Source organism: Aptenodytes forsteri, unplaced genomic scaffold (genome assembly GCF_000699145.1).
Source record: "Aptenodytes forsteri isolate BGI_AS27 unplaced genomic scaffold, ASM69914v1 Scaffold13, whole genome shotgun sequence".
NCBI classification, from domain to species: Eukaryota; Metazoa; Chordata; class Aves; order Sphenisciformes; family Spheniscidae; genus Aptenodytes; species Aptenodytes forsteri.
The window spans coordinates 328,701-347,530 of record NW_008794543.1 but is presented as its reverse complement, the minus strand read 5'-3'; the positions used below and the strand labels follow the sequence as shown (position 1 = coordinate 347,530).

Here is an 18,830-nt window from a genome sequence, read left to right as displayed (position 1 = left end):
CTTTATTTTTCTCTCACAGTAGCTATTTATTATATATTGGTTTGTTTACATTTTCAGAATTGGGTGCACTTTTAGTTCAAATTTATATAAAAGTTATGTTTGTGAACATTTTGTCACCTCATTTGAAGTTGCATAGATTTTATTTTTTTGCTATGAGTGATCTGGTTGATCACTCATGATCATGATGGATGAGCCCACTAGTTGGTGGGCTTTTTAAGAATAAGCATTTAAACTGTTTTTTCTTAAATATGTACTATAAAACACTTGAAACGCTGCATAGCTGCTCCTTTTCATAATATACATTAGAAGATCTGCAAGTTCCTAAATTAAAAATAGCACAGAACAGTGCTTATTAAACATGCTGAAGGCATTAAAAATAGCTGAACTTAAGGCAAAGACTATACCTGAAGAAAGAATCCTGTCTCTGTTGAGGTCAATGGGAATTTTACTATCAACTTCAATAGAAGGAGTTGTGTATGCAGCCATGTATGCAAATATATGTATTGTTTTGGAATAGTTAATGGTGTAAAATGGAGACATTTATAAAACATTTCATAACAAAGTAATATAGTTTTCATTAGAGCAAAAAGCTTGCTTGTTTATTGATGTATGTGATTGGTATACACGGACACATACCAATATTCTAAATATCAATATATATTATGCAAATCATTCTCCCTTATCTGAAAGTATCTGTTTTGCATTCAGGCATCAGATTCAATTATGGTACTAAAATGAAGTCCCAAGTGAAGTCTTAAATCAGTTTCTACTTTCACAGCAATATATACAGCACTGTGCATTGTTGAGTCACCACACACCTCTCAATAATTCAGAGCAGTTGTCAGATTGAGGTCTTTATCTTCCAATTCAGAAAGCAGAAATAGTAATGATTTATGGACTTTGGTCTCAGACTGCAACAGTTCTATCACTTCAAAGAAGTCCTGTAATGTGTGTACATGACCTGTGCTGTAAAGTACTCTCAGACATTGCAAGACTTTATCTGAGGTTAGTGGTAGTAGAAGGAAATTGGATTTACATTAATTTCTGTCAGTTAATGTCTGTTGCTTGTATATAGTGGTGATATGTTGGCGCAAGGAGTAATATCTTCAAAAACTTACAGGAAATTTTAATGTTGAATTGGGCTTGCCCATTTCAAGTCAGTTTGGTGCATGAGCACTTAAACCCATCATCAGCCTGGTCTATACTGTTTCATCCATGTGTATAAAAATCACTGTAGTGTAGTTATCAGATATACAACATCTGAGGTGAATATGTAGTCCTTGCAATTTTGTGTTCAAATTGTTATAAAATAATACAGCATTTGTCATATTAGAGCCAAATTTCATGGTTGCGTGCTTTCTGTAGTACATTTGTCTGTAGCAAATTTGTGCTATGTGAGAAGGCAAAGAATCAAAGCACTGTTGTCTTAGGTCTAATAGATCTGTAGGTTTAAGAAGAAAAAGTGCTAAGAATTTACTGCTGCCACTGAAGTGAAAAACCTAAATTCTCAGTGGTTAGAAGCAATATGCGTCAAAGCACAGTATTGACAGGTTAGCTCTTCAGTACAGAAAATGAATCTAATACTACTAATTTACATACTGCCATTTATCTGTTCATACTATTTTTTATGGGGCAGCCAAATGTCATTCAGCTAGGCTGTGAGGATAAGGAAAGTATTGCAAGGAATTAGAATACTAGGTGTTTATAGTATTTGGGGATCAAGTCCTTGTTTGTTCTGGAGATTGGGAGTGTACAGCAAGAGAATAAAATGAAGTAACTGTGAAAGGCAGTGTCTATTCCCACATTTGGAGACATTTTAGTATTTTTATACTTATTTTAGGACACAATTATGGTATCAGAACCCCTACATCATTAAAGTTGTGGTAATTGACAACACTGGCTTTCTTTTCTCATCGTACCCGTTCCCTTGCCAGTGACTGCATAGCTAGTTCTATGGCAGCCAAGATGGAAACTGAGGATATACTAAGGAAATATTACTGTGTACTTAACTTTCCCTTTCACTTAGAGATCTGCTACTGACCACAGTACTTATTTTACATGGTGGCAGCAGCACAGAGAGGATAGAAAGTGGACAGATGGCTTTGGTAGCCTCATGTCCATGTTCTAGGAGCAGAAGGAAGTGGGAGTTGCGGCCAGCAGAAACTCCTTTACCTCTGCTGCAGCCCTCTTAAAGCTCTGTTATCCAAATCCCATTTGTCTCATTGAAATACCACTAGAGGCTCATTTGACTCCTCCTAGCCACCATTAACTTGATATGTCAGTCCTGTTCTTCCACCGTGCTCTGTTCTCTGAAATGTCATTGTCTTGCCACCACAGAGGTGGGGTTTTTTTTCCCCATATTGTGAGCCTTGACCCAGCTCTAGTTATTCTTGTGTATCAGTCTCGTGTGAATGTCTATTTTATCTGCCTGTTTGGTGTTCAAGGAATGTCTGGATGATGCTCTTAGTTATATGGTTTAGTTTTAGGTAGTCCTGTGAGGAGCACAGAGTTGGACTTGATGATCCTTATGGGTCCCTTCCAACTTGAGATATTCTATGATCTAAATTCTAGAGAATGCATTGCTCTATTACATGCAATAGCATAGCAATCTTAAGGTGACACTTCAATATGCATTTAAAAAGACATGATTAACTATGAAATTTTTAGAATTAAGAGTAAATCTTTTCTTGTTACTAGATATTGCTTTTAATTACAGTTAGTCTAACACATGACAATGACTAAAAGTATACCTAGTCATGATAACGAGATTAAATTTGTTTCATTTCAGGCTGACCTATGTTAAGCATTAGTCAAGGATGTCACAAAGGACATATTCTGACTTCATTTACATAATACAATCCTTTTTGTATCTTGCATCCAATTAAACAAAATATAAGTAATATCTCAAAGCTACCGTTTTCTTTTTTTTAGGGTATATGGGTCAAGATGGCCATTTTGGATCATGCGAAAACAAGTACTGTGGTCTGGGTAGACACTGCGTTGTGAATGGGGAGACTGGCCAAGCTGAGTGCCTATGCATGGAGCACTGCAAGCCGCATTACAAGCCTGTGTGCGGTTCTGACGGAGAATTCTATGAAAACCATTGCGAAGTGCACAGGGCTGCCTGTCTGAAAAAACAAAAGGTCACCATTGTACACAACGAAGATTGCTTCTTCAAAGGTAAGCGTGGCTGAACAATATCTGGAATATTGCTATCAGGTACGTGTTTTCAAGCAGTTCAATTAAAGCTCTATAGAGGCTGCACCGAGTGTACAGTGAATAATGACTCAAAGTTAATACAATAAGTATCTCGCTCCAGAGATATCTTATGGATTTTTTTTCTTTTTATTTGTACTCAGTGCTCTGGGCAATCACCAGAGCACTTTTTAACCTGAATAAACCAGTTGTCTCTTGGAAATTAATCCACAGTAGCTTGTCTTATAAACGTGGCTGTTGACCTCATTTATCTGAATGTACTCACAGTCCCAAAGCCCGAAGGACATTAATCTCTGTTACAGGAAAAACAAAATTTAGGATTTCAGAGGGATTTTGTAAGGCTGCAGGACCTGTGCTCGTATTTGGTGTTGAAGTTGATAGACCAGTAGCTTGTTCATGGCTAAATGGGTCTTCCTTGCTTTGAATCTGGACAATGAAGAGTTTACTTGCATATTTACCAAAGCATGCAAGTTTAGCTACTTTTTAATCTTCTGAATGCTGACAGATGCCAGCCTGAATGCTGGGAGATATACCTTACGTTACGGATCTTATACTGAAGATGTCAACAATTACAACTTGCTCTCTTTTATGTAATTTGAGCACACCTTGCAGGTTTCTGGAACTCTGCCAATACAGACCTTGATTAGGCATGTTTATAGTACTTTGCAGCATGTTTTTACTGGTTAAAACAGGCAGATGGCTTTTTTTTTTGGGGGGGGGAATGTTTTTAAATAAGGCCATTTTTAAAGAGCCTACCTAGGGGTTGAATTCATATACTTTTTTAAAGGCTGTCCTATTTTTGTTAACATTGTTATATGTTGTGGATACAGTTGCATTCTCAGTAATAGCAACTAGGACCTACTACCACCACAGAAAGAAGTCTACTAAAATATTTCTGTTAAATGGAATTGACCTTTGTAGGGAACATTCATTTAAATTGCAATATTTCACTTAAATTTTAATCAGAATTTTAAAGATTGTATTCTACTATAAGGTTGTTCAAATGGAACCAATTTCAAAATTTTCAAAGTTGAATTTTTCACTAAGTTTATGGTTGAGGAGTTGTCCTTTATATGAGAAGATGGGCTTCCTTTACCAAATCCAAACATCCCAGGTCATGCACAAATACCAATATCTTTATTATTATGAAGGGCTTTGTAGTAGAACAACTGAATACTGGGGGCCAGGGTTGGGGGGAACCCACCAAAAATTATCTTTTGTTAAGAAGAACTTAATTAAATAAAAAAAATATAATGCTTGCACAACTGGGCTTTCTATAATTGTTTCTTGCCGAGTAAATGGGGTGACTGCCAAGGTGAAGTGCCTTTCATCCTTTGCCTCCTTCAACATACATGTTAAGCTCAGCAACTTCATCAAAATATGTTAAGGGATGGGGTTCGTAGGTTAGAAGGGGTGTGTGGAAATCTTATAATGGGAAATACACTTGTAAGTAATAGTGAAGGTTTAAATTTGTTCAAAACTAAATGTGGACACTGTATAAAATTGATATAACATCACAATCTATGGACTTCAAGTAAGCAGCCTGTGTTCTGAGGTAATGGAAAATTAAAATTTGATTTTAGGAGTATAGCATATGGGGCTTGTAGGGAATGGTTTGTGCAATAACAACAAGACAGAAGCATTCATGTTTTGTGTTGTAACAATCACAATCTCTTAAAAAAACCTAAGAACTATGTTTTCCTAAGTAGGTTTACCTAATTAGGTTTAAAAAAAAAAAAAACAAACCACACTTTTTTGGTTTAGATGATGCAGTACTCTGATAGAACAAATGACAGTAACAAACACTAAAATGTTTAAATTTATGGGGCTAACTGAAGTTCTTTGGTGTGCTATATACAATACAAATAAATTCAGAGCATATTTCTGAAAAATTAATGTTTCTTTTTCTGAGGGGGAAAAATGTGGTGCGATTTATTTACTGAAATGAAAAGTGAGACAGTATTTTAGGCAGCATTTGGATGATATTTCTAGCTAAAGTTTTGTTAGCTCATCTTTACATTTTGAATTTACATTAGTTTCATATCTATTGTAGTGGACAATGGAATATCTGAACAGTGTTCGACTTCAGACACCTAATTTAGATTCTGGATTGAAAAAGTAGGTTTCTCCTTTAGTCAGTGGCAATATTCAGAAAAGCACTAGGGTATCCAAGTGACTTGCTCCGAGTTGCCTTCTGAAAACTGTTATTTATCAAGATACTCAAATCTTCTAATTTGAGCACTATAACTAGTTGCCAACAAATAGTGTAAAATATTTCATTTTCTCTCTTCTTTCTCATCTTATGTTGACTTCAGCAGTGTTAAACAGATGAGAGTAGGGACAGTTATTTTCCTTTAATTTATTTGGTATATATGGGCCTTACCAATCTCAATTTCTGCCTTGTTAACTTCAGCTCATTCATTGTTGTAGTGCAGCACAGTGGTGTTGAAGCATTGTTGCCATTCATGACTGTTGAATGTGTCCTCCAACATTCACTGTATCTATATGGTAAAGGAGCCAGAAGATTTAAAACTATTTTCATGTGATTCCTTCCTTTTACAAAACACTTCTGAGGTAGGCACTAGTAGATTGCCTTCAGTAGGGCTGAAGTCCTACCAGTTATTATGTCAAAAAAATATTAAAAAGCTAATAGGAAAAAACCCTCAACAGTGGGACTCCTGGATAGAGAAGCTGAACCCCATCACTATTGATGGTGTCGGAAGGGCACTGCCACACGTCCTTCTTGTTAGTTTAGCTGGCATCCTCTAGCACAAATGATCTCACTTCAATGAGCTGCTTCTGAGACCAGAAAATTTCAAAAAACATCTTACATTCAGAAAACAAATATTCTGAGCATTTTGTTTAGTCTTTCACTTGTTAGTCTTTCACTTGAAAGACTTTAGTCTTTCATTTGTTTAGTCTGTGTTTCAGATCAAACAACTGTGTACTTGGTCACTTTATTGATTTTTTTTTTTTTAATTTTTTTGTAAATTTCATCTGGTCTAAACCTTATTTTTATCTCTAACGAGGTCATGCTTTGGTTTTTTTGGGTTTCAAATCCTCACACTGGGTTGATTTTATTTTATTTTTTTTCTTGGGAAATATTTCTTCATGGATAAATTTTAAGTTTTAGATAGATTGGGTACTGAGCTCAAGATAGAGAAGCTGAGAAATACACCTTATTTAAGAGTAAACTTACCAGAAAACATTTCAGTATTCTGTGTCTGGAGAACAAAATTTTATAAGCAAATGTTCTATATACCTGATTAACATTACAATAGCAGCTAATAGCTATAATTATTTAAATAATACATCTTGTAACCAAATGATTCATCTCAAACATCATGAGTTCTGCTTAATCGTTTGAAAATCGCCCTTTTAAACACTTACATGATGAATGGAGTTAAAGGATTGACAATGGAGTTGAAGGATTGACTTGCTAAATGAAAGAGGTCTTTGGTTTATATGTTGAAACTACATTAACATCACCGAGAAATGTATGTCTTACCTAAGTTGTGAATGAAACAACATAGACAAAAACCATCAAATCCTTCACAAAGAGCCATGTTTGAAACATTTGATAAATGCATTTTGAGGTAGTGAAAGCTACCTCTGTCAAAGCTGTACTCTCCTGATACGATGTTTTTCTAAACTAAAACTTTAGATTCTTGTCCCTTACCTGTCTTTTATGTAGATTATATATCACTAAATCTGTTAGTTACATTTTTCTTCTTTTGATTAAAATATATGAACTGTTCTTCCCATTCCTGTGTCTGACATGGGCATGCCCAGATCAATTGGACTCCTTCCTTTTTCATTGTCACTTGCTATATTTATTTCCCTACACTAAATTAAATCATACATTTTTACCAAATATAGAATCATAGAATATTTTGAGTTGGAAGGGACCCATAAGGATCATTGAGTCCAACTTCCTGCTCCTCACAGGACTACCTAACACTAAAGCAAACATCAGCATACTCCCTGCTGTCCTCAGGCTCAGGTGCTTTGGGCTACAGCTGCCAGTTTGTGCAGGGACGGGACCAGGGGTTCCAGTTTGTACTGGGACTGGGCCCAGACTGTACTGGGAGGGGATCAGGGCATCCAGTTTGTACTGGGATGGGACCCAGTCTGTACTGACACAAGGCCAGGGGATCCAGTTTTTACTGGGACTGGGCAAAGACTGTACTGGGAATGGAACTGGAGGATTCAGTTTGTACTGGGACAGGACCCAGTCTGTACTGATAAGGGGCTGGGGATCCAGTTTGTACTGGGACAGGGCCTAGTCTGAACTGGGAGTGGGCTAGGGGATCCAGTTTGTACTGGGATGGGACTCAGTTTTTATTGGGAGGGAGCCAGGAGATCCATTTTTTATTGGGAGGGAGCCAGGGGATCCAGTTTGTACTGGGACGGGGCTCAGTCTGTACTGGGAAGCGGCCGGGGGTCCAAAGAGTACTGGGACATGGCCCAGTCTATACTTGGAGGTGGCTAGGGGATTCAGTTTGTACTGGGACAAGACCCAGCATGTGCTGGGAGGGATCCAAAATGGACCTCTGCAAGTTCAGAGCCCCAGTGTTGGTGGGCCTGCCAAGGGGCTGCTAAGGGAAGGTGAGTGCCACCAACAGCTTTCAGTCCTGGCCGTATGTGTGTGGGAGCCCAAGGTGGTGGGTGTCCATTTTGGACCTGGGCTGTAGCGAGGGTGAGGGGATAGGTGAGGATGACGTGGTAGAGCAAGCGCAGAGCCCCTTCCCCCTGTGCTGCCTCCCTACGACAGAGAAAAGTTTTCCTGCACCTTGCCAGTTAAGACATAGAAAAGCTTTCCCTGTGCTGACTCATTACAACACAGAAAGGCTTTCCCTCTCCTACCTTGGTACATCGCAGGAACCCTTACCCCAGCAGGACACCGAAAGGCTTTCCTTGAGCTGGCTTGTTTCATCACAGAAATGCTTCCCCCACGGTGCCTCAGTGAGACACAGAAAGGCTTCTGTCACAATGATTCAACTGTCTTGGAGAGGTCCAGAAGAGCTACCAGGCATGGACCTACCTCTAACATTGACAAAATGCCTCAGGTAGCTACCCTGGAGGAGACTGGGGCTGCTACCCAGGACTTCAGCTGTCTCCAGAAGACACACACTCCTGGAGACGAATGGGAGAATTCCTGGAGAGCTAACAGGAATCCTTAGGAATGTAACACATACTCCTATGTACCATGACCTTTATAGAATATTTCTGGAATAAAGGTTACTTCATATGTAAGCTTTTTACTTATAAGTATCTTCTGTAGTATCCTTATGATATTAATGTTATTTTACTTTCTTCTCTTTCTATTTTTATCTCATTTCTCATTTGGTGAATCTTTTAATCTGTTAAATTGTCTGTGAGCTTCAGCTTTCTTACTACTATTACTAAAATGGCTAGATCACTGAGGACTGCTGTAACGTTTGCTTTTCAGTCTGTTCCCGAAAGAGAAAGTAGTATCAGCAGCAAACTTTCTTACTTAAGTTTCCAAGTTGTTCAGGGCAGTGAGGATTAGAGCTGACTATGAACAAATTCAAAAGGGGTATGGGCAAACTGAAAAAAGTTCAGAAGACGTCAACAAGAATGATCAAATCTACTAAATGGCTTATAAGGGATAAGCTTATGAAATCATCAGGGCATGCTAAGCGTGGATATGAGTAGACTGTCTTGTATTCCAATAAAAGAAATAAAAATTATCAAATAGGGCAGCAGGAACAGATTCAAAACAAGCTTTTGTGTTTGTTTTGTACACAGCAGATCTCATGAATAAAATCAACATAGGATTTCACAAGCAGACTTTGTAAATACTAGAGGAAAGGCTGTAGGCACTTTCTTTTGAAAGAAGTCTGGGAGAAGTGAGTTGAAGTGAACTAAATCCTAACAGTAGCTCATAGAAAAAAATTAGAACACCGGTCTAGCCTGTCCAGTGACTGCACCAGGATTAGTTCAAAGATTTTTTTTTCTAGTGTGTGTGTGATTTGTGACCTGGGTGAGTGTGGTCTTAGACTGGTTCCTAAAATATTGACACATTCATTTAGAAGCACTGACATTTATTTCATCTGATTTGATGTTCATATACTTCAAAAGCAAGCATATAAGTCTCTGTCGGTTTATGAATTTCACTTCTGGAAATATGTCATCTGGTCTTAAATATAAATCTTGAATGCCCACACTCATTATTTAGTGTTGATCACTAGCCAGCCTTTCAAAAGAAATATAGGATCTGTTAAACTAAATGACATTCTGATGCATTGTTTTCATTGCAACAGAACTTGTTTCTAAGATTTCTAGGATGTCTGCTTTTTTTCTCTGGCTATCAGCTGGCTTCTCTGAAGTTCTCAAAAACATCGTTGTTATACTTTCTGAAAGCTTGAATTCCTGCAGATAGCATACACCCTTAAGGTTGCTGCTGATAGACTGTCAAGCTTCAACTATCACTGCAGTTGTATATTCAACATAAACTGGATTATGAAAAATCTTTCAGAACTATCAGAGGACCAAGAAGTAAGAAAGATTCTGCTTAATCTTAAAACATGTTTGATAGAGCATAGGAATTATTTGACTTATATTAGGAATGCAGCCCATGATCCACATACATTCGCTTTAGTGCTACACTTATGATTTAAGATGAATTTCTTAAGTATGACTTCATGCAGGGATTGTAGATATTTTTTAACTAATAACATTAGTAATTGCACATTCAGGGTGGTAAAAATCACTGTTGTGTTAATGGCAGGTATATATTCTGCTTCTTTCAGCATTTTTTCTTGGAAAGTGATGCTCTAACCAATGGAAAACTGGTTCTTTTTATTGCCTTTTGAAACCATGACCTGAATTTTAACACTGTTCCTCTAGTTTGCTGTCCCCACGTGATTCATTTTCTTGAGTTGCATTGCTCATGGGATTTGGAAGACTGTCATTGTTTTTCCTCAAGCATCTGTGCAAGATTTGTCACAGATCTCTCTCTCAAATTGCATACAATTGTCTTAAATTGCCTAAACTAACAGAGATGCAAGGCCTACATAAATATCTGGTACTGAATCTGCAGAGTGAAGTTGAGTGCAAGATACTTATGAGAACATGCATACAACGTGCTTAATTCAAAAACTAAACATTCAACATACCCTGCATTCATTGTGGTTGGTGATACTGTATGACTTTGCAACTAAAGCCTAGAACTCTACTCTTTTTCCGTCCTTTGAATTAAATTCATACTTCTAAAATGTAGAATGGAGCAGTGACAAACCTCACACTATAAATGTAGGAGGTTTTTTGACTGGCTAAAGTCATCTCTTATTTTCAGTAGGTAGAGCAGTCCCAATCTTTGTATATTAATACCTTCAACACTGGAATAAATGTGTTAATAAGCTCTACCTTATTATGTATTCTGCATTCATATAGTGATGAGGAATCAGTGTTCACTAGAGAATCTCTGTACAAAACTTAATGATGTTTAAAATTGCTTGTAGGGGCATCGCTGCTTTTTGTTACCACACAAAGAAATGGGTCTATAGACATCACAGATTTTCACTGGTAGAAGAATTTGAATTTTAAAACTTTTTCTGCTTCTAGCAATGATGTTGAATCTGTTCAAAGAAGCTGCATTTATACTGAAAGCTGCATTCTAAAGTCTGTATCAAGTCACTGTATCAGACAAGCAACATTTTAAATGCAGATGTGATTACCCAGATTGTCTATTGTCTTAGTGTAGATGGCAACTCAGTGCCTATTTGTGATAATATACTTTACTTACAAACTGTATGATCTTCAGGAATTTGAATGAAACTACATTTAGTGTTTTTGGTTTTGGTGGGTTTTTTTTCCCCTTCTCCAAGCAAATGGGAAAGAGTGTTTAAGGGGAGAAAAAACCTAGTTTTAGTGATTTTTTTTTTTTTTTTTGGCTTAAAATGCAAATACTGTGTTTGCATGAGCAGTTTCACAAATGCTTACAACTCCTATGTATTTGCCAAATATAATACAATAGTTCTTCCAAATTGGTATACCTGGATAATATTTACTAGAAGAAGACAGAACCTTGAAAACTTTTTCATTAGAAGTGCATATATTGTTCATTCTTGCTCTAAATTAAGTTATTCTTGGACATTGTGTTTTTTATGTATTGAATAAAGTGCCTCATTCACCATGTTATTTTACTATAACAAATATTGCATAAAGTTCAAGTTTGCAGTTCAATTTGCATCTGGTTGAATAGTGCAATGGTAGTTATTTCTAAGTGTTATTTATAGAAATGGATGATGTGCAACTATCTTTTATCATTCCTTCCACACAAGGGACCATGATGGGAGAGGGACCCTGTAGCATAGGACTGATATGATGAGAAGTTAAAGGGATGAGCCAATGAAGTGCCCTTGTGACAAAGAGGGCTAATGGTATCCTGGGCTGCATTAGACAAAGTATTGCCAGCAGATCAAGGGAAGTGATCCTTCCCATCTACTCAGTACTGATGAGGCCACACCTGGAGTACGTGTCCAGTTCTGGGCTCCCCAGTGCAAGAGAGGCATGGGCATAGTGGAGAGATTTCGGTGAAGGGCCGCAAAGATGATTAAGACTGGAGCACCTCTTCTATGAGGAAAGACTGGGACTGTTCAGCCTGGAGAAGAGAAGGCTTGGGGGGATCTCTTCAATGTATATAAATACCTGAAGAGAGGGTACAAAGAGGATGGAGCCAAGCTCTTTTCAGTGGTGCTCAGTGAGAGGACCAGAGGCAATGGGCACAAACTGAAACACAGGAGGTTCTGTCTGAACATCAGGAAACGCTTTTTTTACTGTGAGGGTCACCACTGGCACAGGTTGCCCAAAGAGGTTGTGGAGTCTTCCTCCATGTAGATATTCAAAACCTGACTGGACATGGTCCTGGGCAACCAGCTCTAGGTGGCCCTTCTTGAGCAGGGGGGTTGTACCAGGTGACCTCTGAAGGTACCTTTCAACCTCAAACATTCTATGATTCTGTGGGTAAGTGCCTCCGAAAAACACCCTTACTTATACATCTTCGGCCTGGTTTTGAAGGGGCAGAAAGTAGTGTGCAGTGCTCCGCTTCAGCCAGTAGTTTCCAGTACTGTTGAGGGAGAATTGGAGAGAACAGAGGAAGAGAAACAGAAGTAATGTTCTGGCAAGTAGAGTGATCAGTGGAGAGGTAGCATTAAAGTCCTACTGGTGCCTTCCCTTGTAACCTGGTAACTTGGGCCTGCTGTTGCAGCTAGGACAATGCAGATCACAGGATAGATTTTCTTTGCTCTTCTCGTGCTAATTCAATACTGTCGTAACAGTGTTCATGCGTTGCTAGGAGTACAAGGATTGTACAAGTATGGTTCAAATAGTCTCTGCATCCTCAACTTCTGTGCTTATATGACCTTTTAAAAAAAAAATTTAGAAAAGGCAAAAAAGCCGCCAGACAACTCTATGGCATTCTAAAATAAATATTGGTACTGTCTAATATTGAGTACTGAATGTGCTCAAAACTGGAAAAATAATAGGCAACAGTAGTCCATAAAGTAGCCACACAATGACTGCATGCACTCCAAACTTAAAACTTCTTGCTGCCAATTATAATTCTTCAATTATTTTTATAAAATCAGGTTATTTTTAAATATTAAATTGGGTGATATGGGATAGTGAAAATTGTTACACAATAAATCAAACAGTTTAAACTGTTTTTTCATAAATTTATAATAAACAGAGGAAGTCTTGCCTTTAGGCAGACATTTAAGTGAGATATATTTTTTTCAGTTGAGAATAATAACAAAGCATTAAGCCAATGCACATTGGTTGGTTTGATGCAAACTTTTTAGAGTTTTAATTAAAAACATGTCAGAATTATCATTAGGTCTTGTGGGAAATTTGTCTGATGGAACATATTGTTGGCCTTTAAAAATCATTAGCAATTGCATACATATACAAGGCATTGGCATACTATTTGTAATTCAAGTTGGCTAGTATATGGTATACCAACTGAAAAAAGCAATAGGTTCTTTTCCGAACACTGGAGAGAAGTAGGCATGCAAAAATAGTCCTAAATTTCCATTTCTGACTCCAGTAGCTAATAATTGACGGGGAAAATAAATCTACAGTGGATAAAACCTCTAAATTAAAAGTTGCCTCTTGTGGGTTGCCATTTACTTTCCCTTAATATAGTAGAAATATTTGTGGGTTCACAGTAAACAAAACCTGGGAAAGTAGTGTTGCCTTTTCAGGATTAGTTGGTTGTTTTTAATGTGTAGTGCCTTAGTGGAACCTGAGAAATGGGATATGATTTCAAGTAACTTAATCTACGTAGTTGGCAGTACCTAGTTCAGGCAAAATTCTATCAATTTCTGTAAATATGGTAGGTTTTTTCATACTTCTTGGAATCTACTAGAAATTGCAGAATATAAGTAATGAGGTGTAAGAGCCGGACGCTTCTAAATTCAAATTCTTAGTAGATGACTACCTAGATAACTTCCAGTTTTTCCCTTCGTTTTGTCTGATCTTGTGTTTAGAACACATTGTGGTACAAAGATGACTTCCTTCCACCTCCATCCATGCTTATGATGACAGCTATCAGATTATTATTATTTTTTTTAATTTTCAAAGTTATGGTATGGGCAAGTGTAAGAAGTGACCAGAAAATAATTAGCTACAAGCGGTTTCTAACAGAAGACGACTTTGGGTGGTATACTCTGTTAATTGTGTCATAGACAGGTAAATAAAATAACTAAAGTAGCATGATTTTGATGAACATTGTAGTGTATATATTCTATTTATTGCCAGGACTTGGCAGTTTTAATACACAGTTTTAATACTTTAAATATATTACCTTAGTTTAAAAAAAATAAGGTAGGTAGTTATACCACTGTAACAGAAAGCATTACAAACAAAAGACAATAATTTGAAGCTTGGTAGAGACCTATAATAAGTGGAGTGATCCAATGACAGCATTTTTTTTATTTGTTATGGAATTGTTGATGCCATACAATAATCCTTTTAACATAGACTACAATTAAAAGAGAGCATGTTATCAAATTAAGGGACAGACTTTGTCCTGAGATAAAACAGGCTTGGCTCGTATTGAAATTTCTATTCAGTGGCCCAAAGAATCCTCCAGCTGAAATTGATTTTAAAAGATTAATTTCAGGAATTCAAAATAGTTAATTTTTGCCTCAGTCTTAGTTCTTTCTTTGTTTGACTCTGAACTTCTCCCTTTTGCTGTCATTGAAATCACAGAGCTTCACTACTGATATTAAAAAAGATATTAATATTTATAGAATTTATATGAATTGAAGTTTTTTTAAGAAACCAGATTGCTTAAAAAAAAAAGTTATTTGATATTAGAAAATGTTTTTACTGTCATTGGCCTTAGCAAATGTACTCTTCCTGATACCCAAGCATAGAGTAAATGAAATTTTATATATTGGGCAATGAAATCTAATTAGATCCTTTAGTTTTCTCTTTATCTGGAATGATAACATGGATTTAATTTAAAATTGCTGAATGCAAACAACAGAAATAAAGGAAAACAGATTACAGCAAAAATAGGTTAAAGTGTATCCCAAAGAAATAAGCTAAAGTAAAATTATACAAAACTTCCACTTGCTAAAAATGATGTTTTATATTTTTGCGTTTACTTCTATTGGCTTTGGGTGCAATTAAATCCTGAACTAGATACTGCCAGGAAAGTTTGTCTCCCTCAGGGCTGGAACAGATGGTGGAATTTTTTTTTTTTTCTTTCCACCATTTAGAGACCAAGACTGCTGAATCTCTAGAAGAAAAAGTGTTTTTGCCAAAGAAAACTGCTGATGTTGGCCTTAAAGCACTAGAGTTCTTAGCTGTATTCTCTATAGGGTTATTACTAAAGACTCCCAGTAAATATGCGGTGTATTGAAGCTTTGCTATTAGCAGTGTTTTAATACAGATTTGATATCTATCTAATAATGTTAGTTGTATAGAATAGAAAAAGTGCTACTGACTAATAAAATTGCAAGTTTTCATTTCTTCTTCAGCCTTTGTTTGTCAGGATATTTCACTGTGCAAGGAGGAAGCTATGAATTTAGCATTTCCCAGTCATCACTTTGATAATTAAAAGAATAACAATCTAAATACACAGAGAATATTAACTGAACTGTTGTTAAGAATATGGAATTTACCTGTGCTTATGATTAATCCCACCTGGAAAATGAGAAAAAAGCACTCCTGAAGTCTATTAAAATGTCAAGTCTTGTATGTCAGTAAAAAAATCTGAAAGTGAGAAAAATATTTTTGCGGTGCTAAATACTAATTATGGTCAAGAAGTTGTTTCATTAGTGCTCCTAAATTTAAGACAACTGATGAATGGATCATTTCTTTGTTATTTTTCTATTCCAGCTTCTCTTTGATAAAGGTCCTTGCCATTCGAATGGAACATAAAGACTTTTATTGGTCCCTAATGATGCAAACTATAGTTGTACAATCATCATTTTAGAATATGAGCTCTATGTGCTCTTAGATTTGCTGTCATTTTATCACAATTGTAGGAAGCATCTTTAAGTGTATTTGCTTAAGCAGATGGTGAATGGCCACACTGGGAATATATCCATCTTTTTTACTGTATGATAAAGTTTTAAAGCAGAAATTTTAGCTACGGTGGTTGGAAAAACATACGTTAGTAATAAACCTTGTAGGAAAAAACCTGGTAAAAGATTTTGAAGTCCCTAATAATGCTGAACATAGGAAATCAATATATATTAGATAAATAAGTGACTTACGCTATATGTAAGAATGCTAATGCTTTCTTTAATCTCTACAATGTTTTTAAATTAAGTATTTTTTAAAGAAATTAGAAATCGTGTGTTTCAGATTTTTGTTTACAAAAAAACCTAAGTGCTAAGGATTACTGGGGGGAAAAACCCTTCTACCTGGCATGGAGGTTTCTCTGACGCTATCATCTGAGTGAACTCAGGGCCTGATTCAAGCCTTCCTACTGAGTCTAATGAAGATTAGGTTCATTGAAGTCAGTTACTTGAAGAATAAGTTGTATATTGCAAGCATGAAAGATGTAAAAGGGAGTCCAAAGGAGGAAATATTGGGTTAAAAGTTTGAAAGGAATTAAGCCTTAAAAAAACCCCAACAAACTAGAGTTAATTGGAAAATGTTGTTTTATTGATACCATGCTGTTTGTACCAATAATGTGATGTTTGTTCTTCTTATACAAAATGCAATCAGGTTGGTGCTCTGAAGTCTGGTTTTAGATCACTATCTCAGGCCAAGTCTAAGTCTTGAGCTGCCCACTTGTCTTGTTTGCTAACTTTAGTATTCAAATGGGAGGTACAGAATAACAGTAAAGAATAGCAGTAAGGGGGAAACACTCTGAAGATTTTAGGTAGTCTTTCACAGGCCTCATGGTTCAAGCACTAACCTTAAAGTTGAGGAAAAACATGACAAAGAAGCTACAAGGTTCTAGGTTTTTCATAAAGCTGGCTAATATCCTGCTGCATGGCTGTTCCAGTGACACGTTAGGATCCCTGGACCATTTCCAGAGGTGTTGGTGTTGGGTTTGTCTAACATCAGAACAAAAATGGATACTCAATCTTCAAAATATTTTGTCGCGTAAGAAAATTAGTTTTAGGTAGCACATTGACAATGAGTAGCAGAGAGCCGACAATAAGGGTCATAAGGTAATATCATAGAGTGCCTGTATGCTGTTGGTATACCCTGGAATCCTCATCCCTAATGGTGCAGGAACCATGTCCTGATTTCTCCCTTACTTACACTTTCCACAAAAAGTAAGGATTAGGGAAAAGGACACAAGTTAGTCAGCTTGAATGTTGTCCTGAAATTGCCTCAGGATTTGCCTGAAATACAAATCCAGACCCAGAAGCAAGGAAGAGCTCCTAGCTCCACTGTTCTAGTTGTAGGCATAGTCCCACAGTGAAATGGTGCAGCATTTTGTGAAGCTGTCTGTCTCTCAAAGATTGGTGATTTGGTAAACATCACAACTGGTGGCAATTCTTCACTTATAATGGATATGGTTTACCTAATTTTTATGTTTTTGAAATTGACCTCACAGTTTAAATAATTTTTAAAGATTTTCTTGTATGATCCCTTTAAAGTGTTTTAACACAGGTTTAAAAGTATTCAGAAAATTCTGATGCTTTTGTCTGTCTCTCAAAGATTGGTGATTTGGTAAACATCACAACTGGTGGCAATTCTTCACTTATAATGGATATGGTTTACCTAATTTTTATGTTTTTGAAATTGACCTCACAGTTTAAATAATTTTTAAAGATTTTCTTGTATGATCCCTTTAAAGTGTTTTAACACAGGTTTAAAAGTATTCAGAAAATTCTGATGCTTTGAAAAAATATAGTTAGACTTGCTTTCTTTATCTCCAGTGTTGTATAGAATATGTACTTGAAAAAAAAACAAAACCAAAAAAAGAGATCAGAAGGAACCCATATTACATTTTCTGTGCTTGCTGCGGGGTGGGTTGGTGGTTTTTTTTTTTTTTTTTTGCTTTATACTGTTTGTATTAGACTAGCAAGTAACTCTGGAAACAAAAAAATAAATGCATTTCCATTAATCTTTTGCTCTCTGTGGACTTACAATAAGGTATAGTCCTGTTCCTAGGCAGCAGGGAGTCTAAATAAACCAAAGATAGAAAGACATTAGTAGTTTAAGTCTTAACAGTTGATGGGGAGACCCAGGAGCTCAACCAAAATATCTAGTAATAACAGCTTACAACTTTTACTCATTCTCATAATTCATAGATAAATGAGCATGTGTCTATGCACGATATGTATAGCCGTCAGAGTTGTCTTGGTATCCTCTTCTTAACACCTGTACGTACATACATACATAACTTTAATATCAGTTAAAAAATCTCTGACCTCCCCCCAAAAATAGTGTTTAAAAAACAAGAAAATAAAATCATTGCTTCATTTTGTCAGTTGTTTTATTCTGTTTGCCAATATCAGTGGTGGTGGTGGCAGTGAGGATACTCAAGCCTTGTGGGGCCTGGATGTGCATCTTAATATTTCTATTTCATATCATGAAAGATCTGTGGATGGGGCTAGTCCATGGTGTCCATTTTGCATACTTGTTTCTGGAAGATGAAAATCTGATTATACTGACTAAAAAGAGTTGTTTCCCTGAACAGTGCTGTTACTTAGACGATCAGTGGATTGGGACTCTGGGATGTCTTGTGGATGCATTTTTCAGTCCACGTCTACTAAGAATATTTTCCTGAGTTGTATACAAATGCTTTATTAAGCATTCTGGACCTTGAAGTGAAAGGAATTTTTGAACTGGAAAGTGAATGGTGGCATAGATAAATTTCTAATTTTGTGCTTGTTTTTGTTAAACTTCAGACAGTGCTTTACTCCTATTTTGACAAAGAGAATGGGACTCTGAAATGATAATTTGATAGCACAGAAAATTTATGCAGAGTTCACCTGATGAATGGTTCAATACTTGCTGTATTTAAATGCTCTTTTATAATGCATAATTTAAGGACTTGCACTTTCAGTGCAGAAGGCTGAATGGGGTATTGTTATTTCTAAAAGCCAGAGAGGAAAGCAAAGAATAAAGGATCTTAATTCTCTGTCTCTTATAAGAGAAAGTGAGTG

The 18,830-nt window shown here is 36.5% G+C and overlaps 1 protein-coding gene across 3 annotated transcripts in view; it reads left to right on the top strand.

The window, feature by feature from the left end:
• Positions 1-18,830, top strand: part of FSTL5 (follistatin like 5) — a 356,700-nt gene that overhangs the window by 84,028 nt on the left and 253,842 nt on the right. For all 3 annotated transcript variants that reach the window (XM_009272309.2, XM_009272308.1, XM_009272310.1), the window contains exon 3: positions 2,932-3,180. In XM_009272309.2, the coding sequence (XP_009270584.1) occupies positions 2,932-3,180 (249 nt within the window). The remainder of the gene's footprint in view (positions 1-2,931; positions 3,181-18,830) is intronic.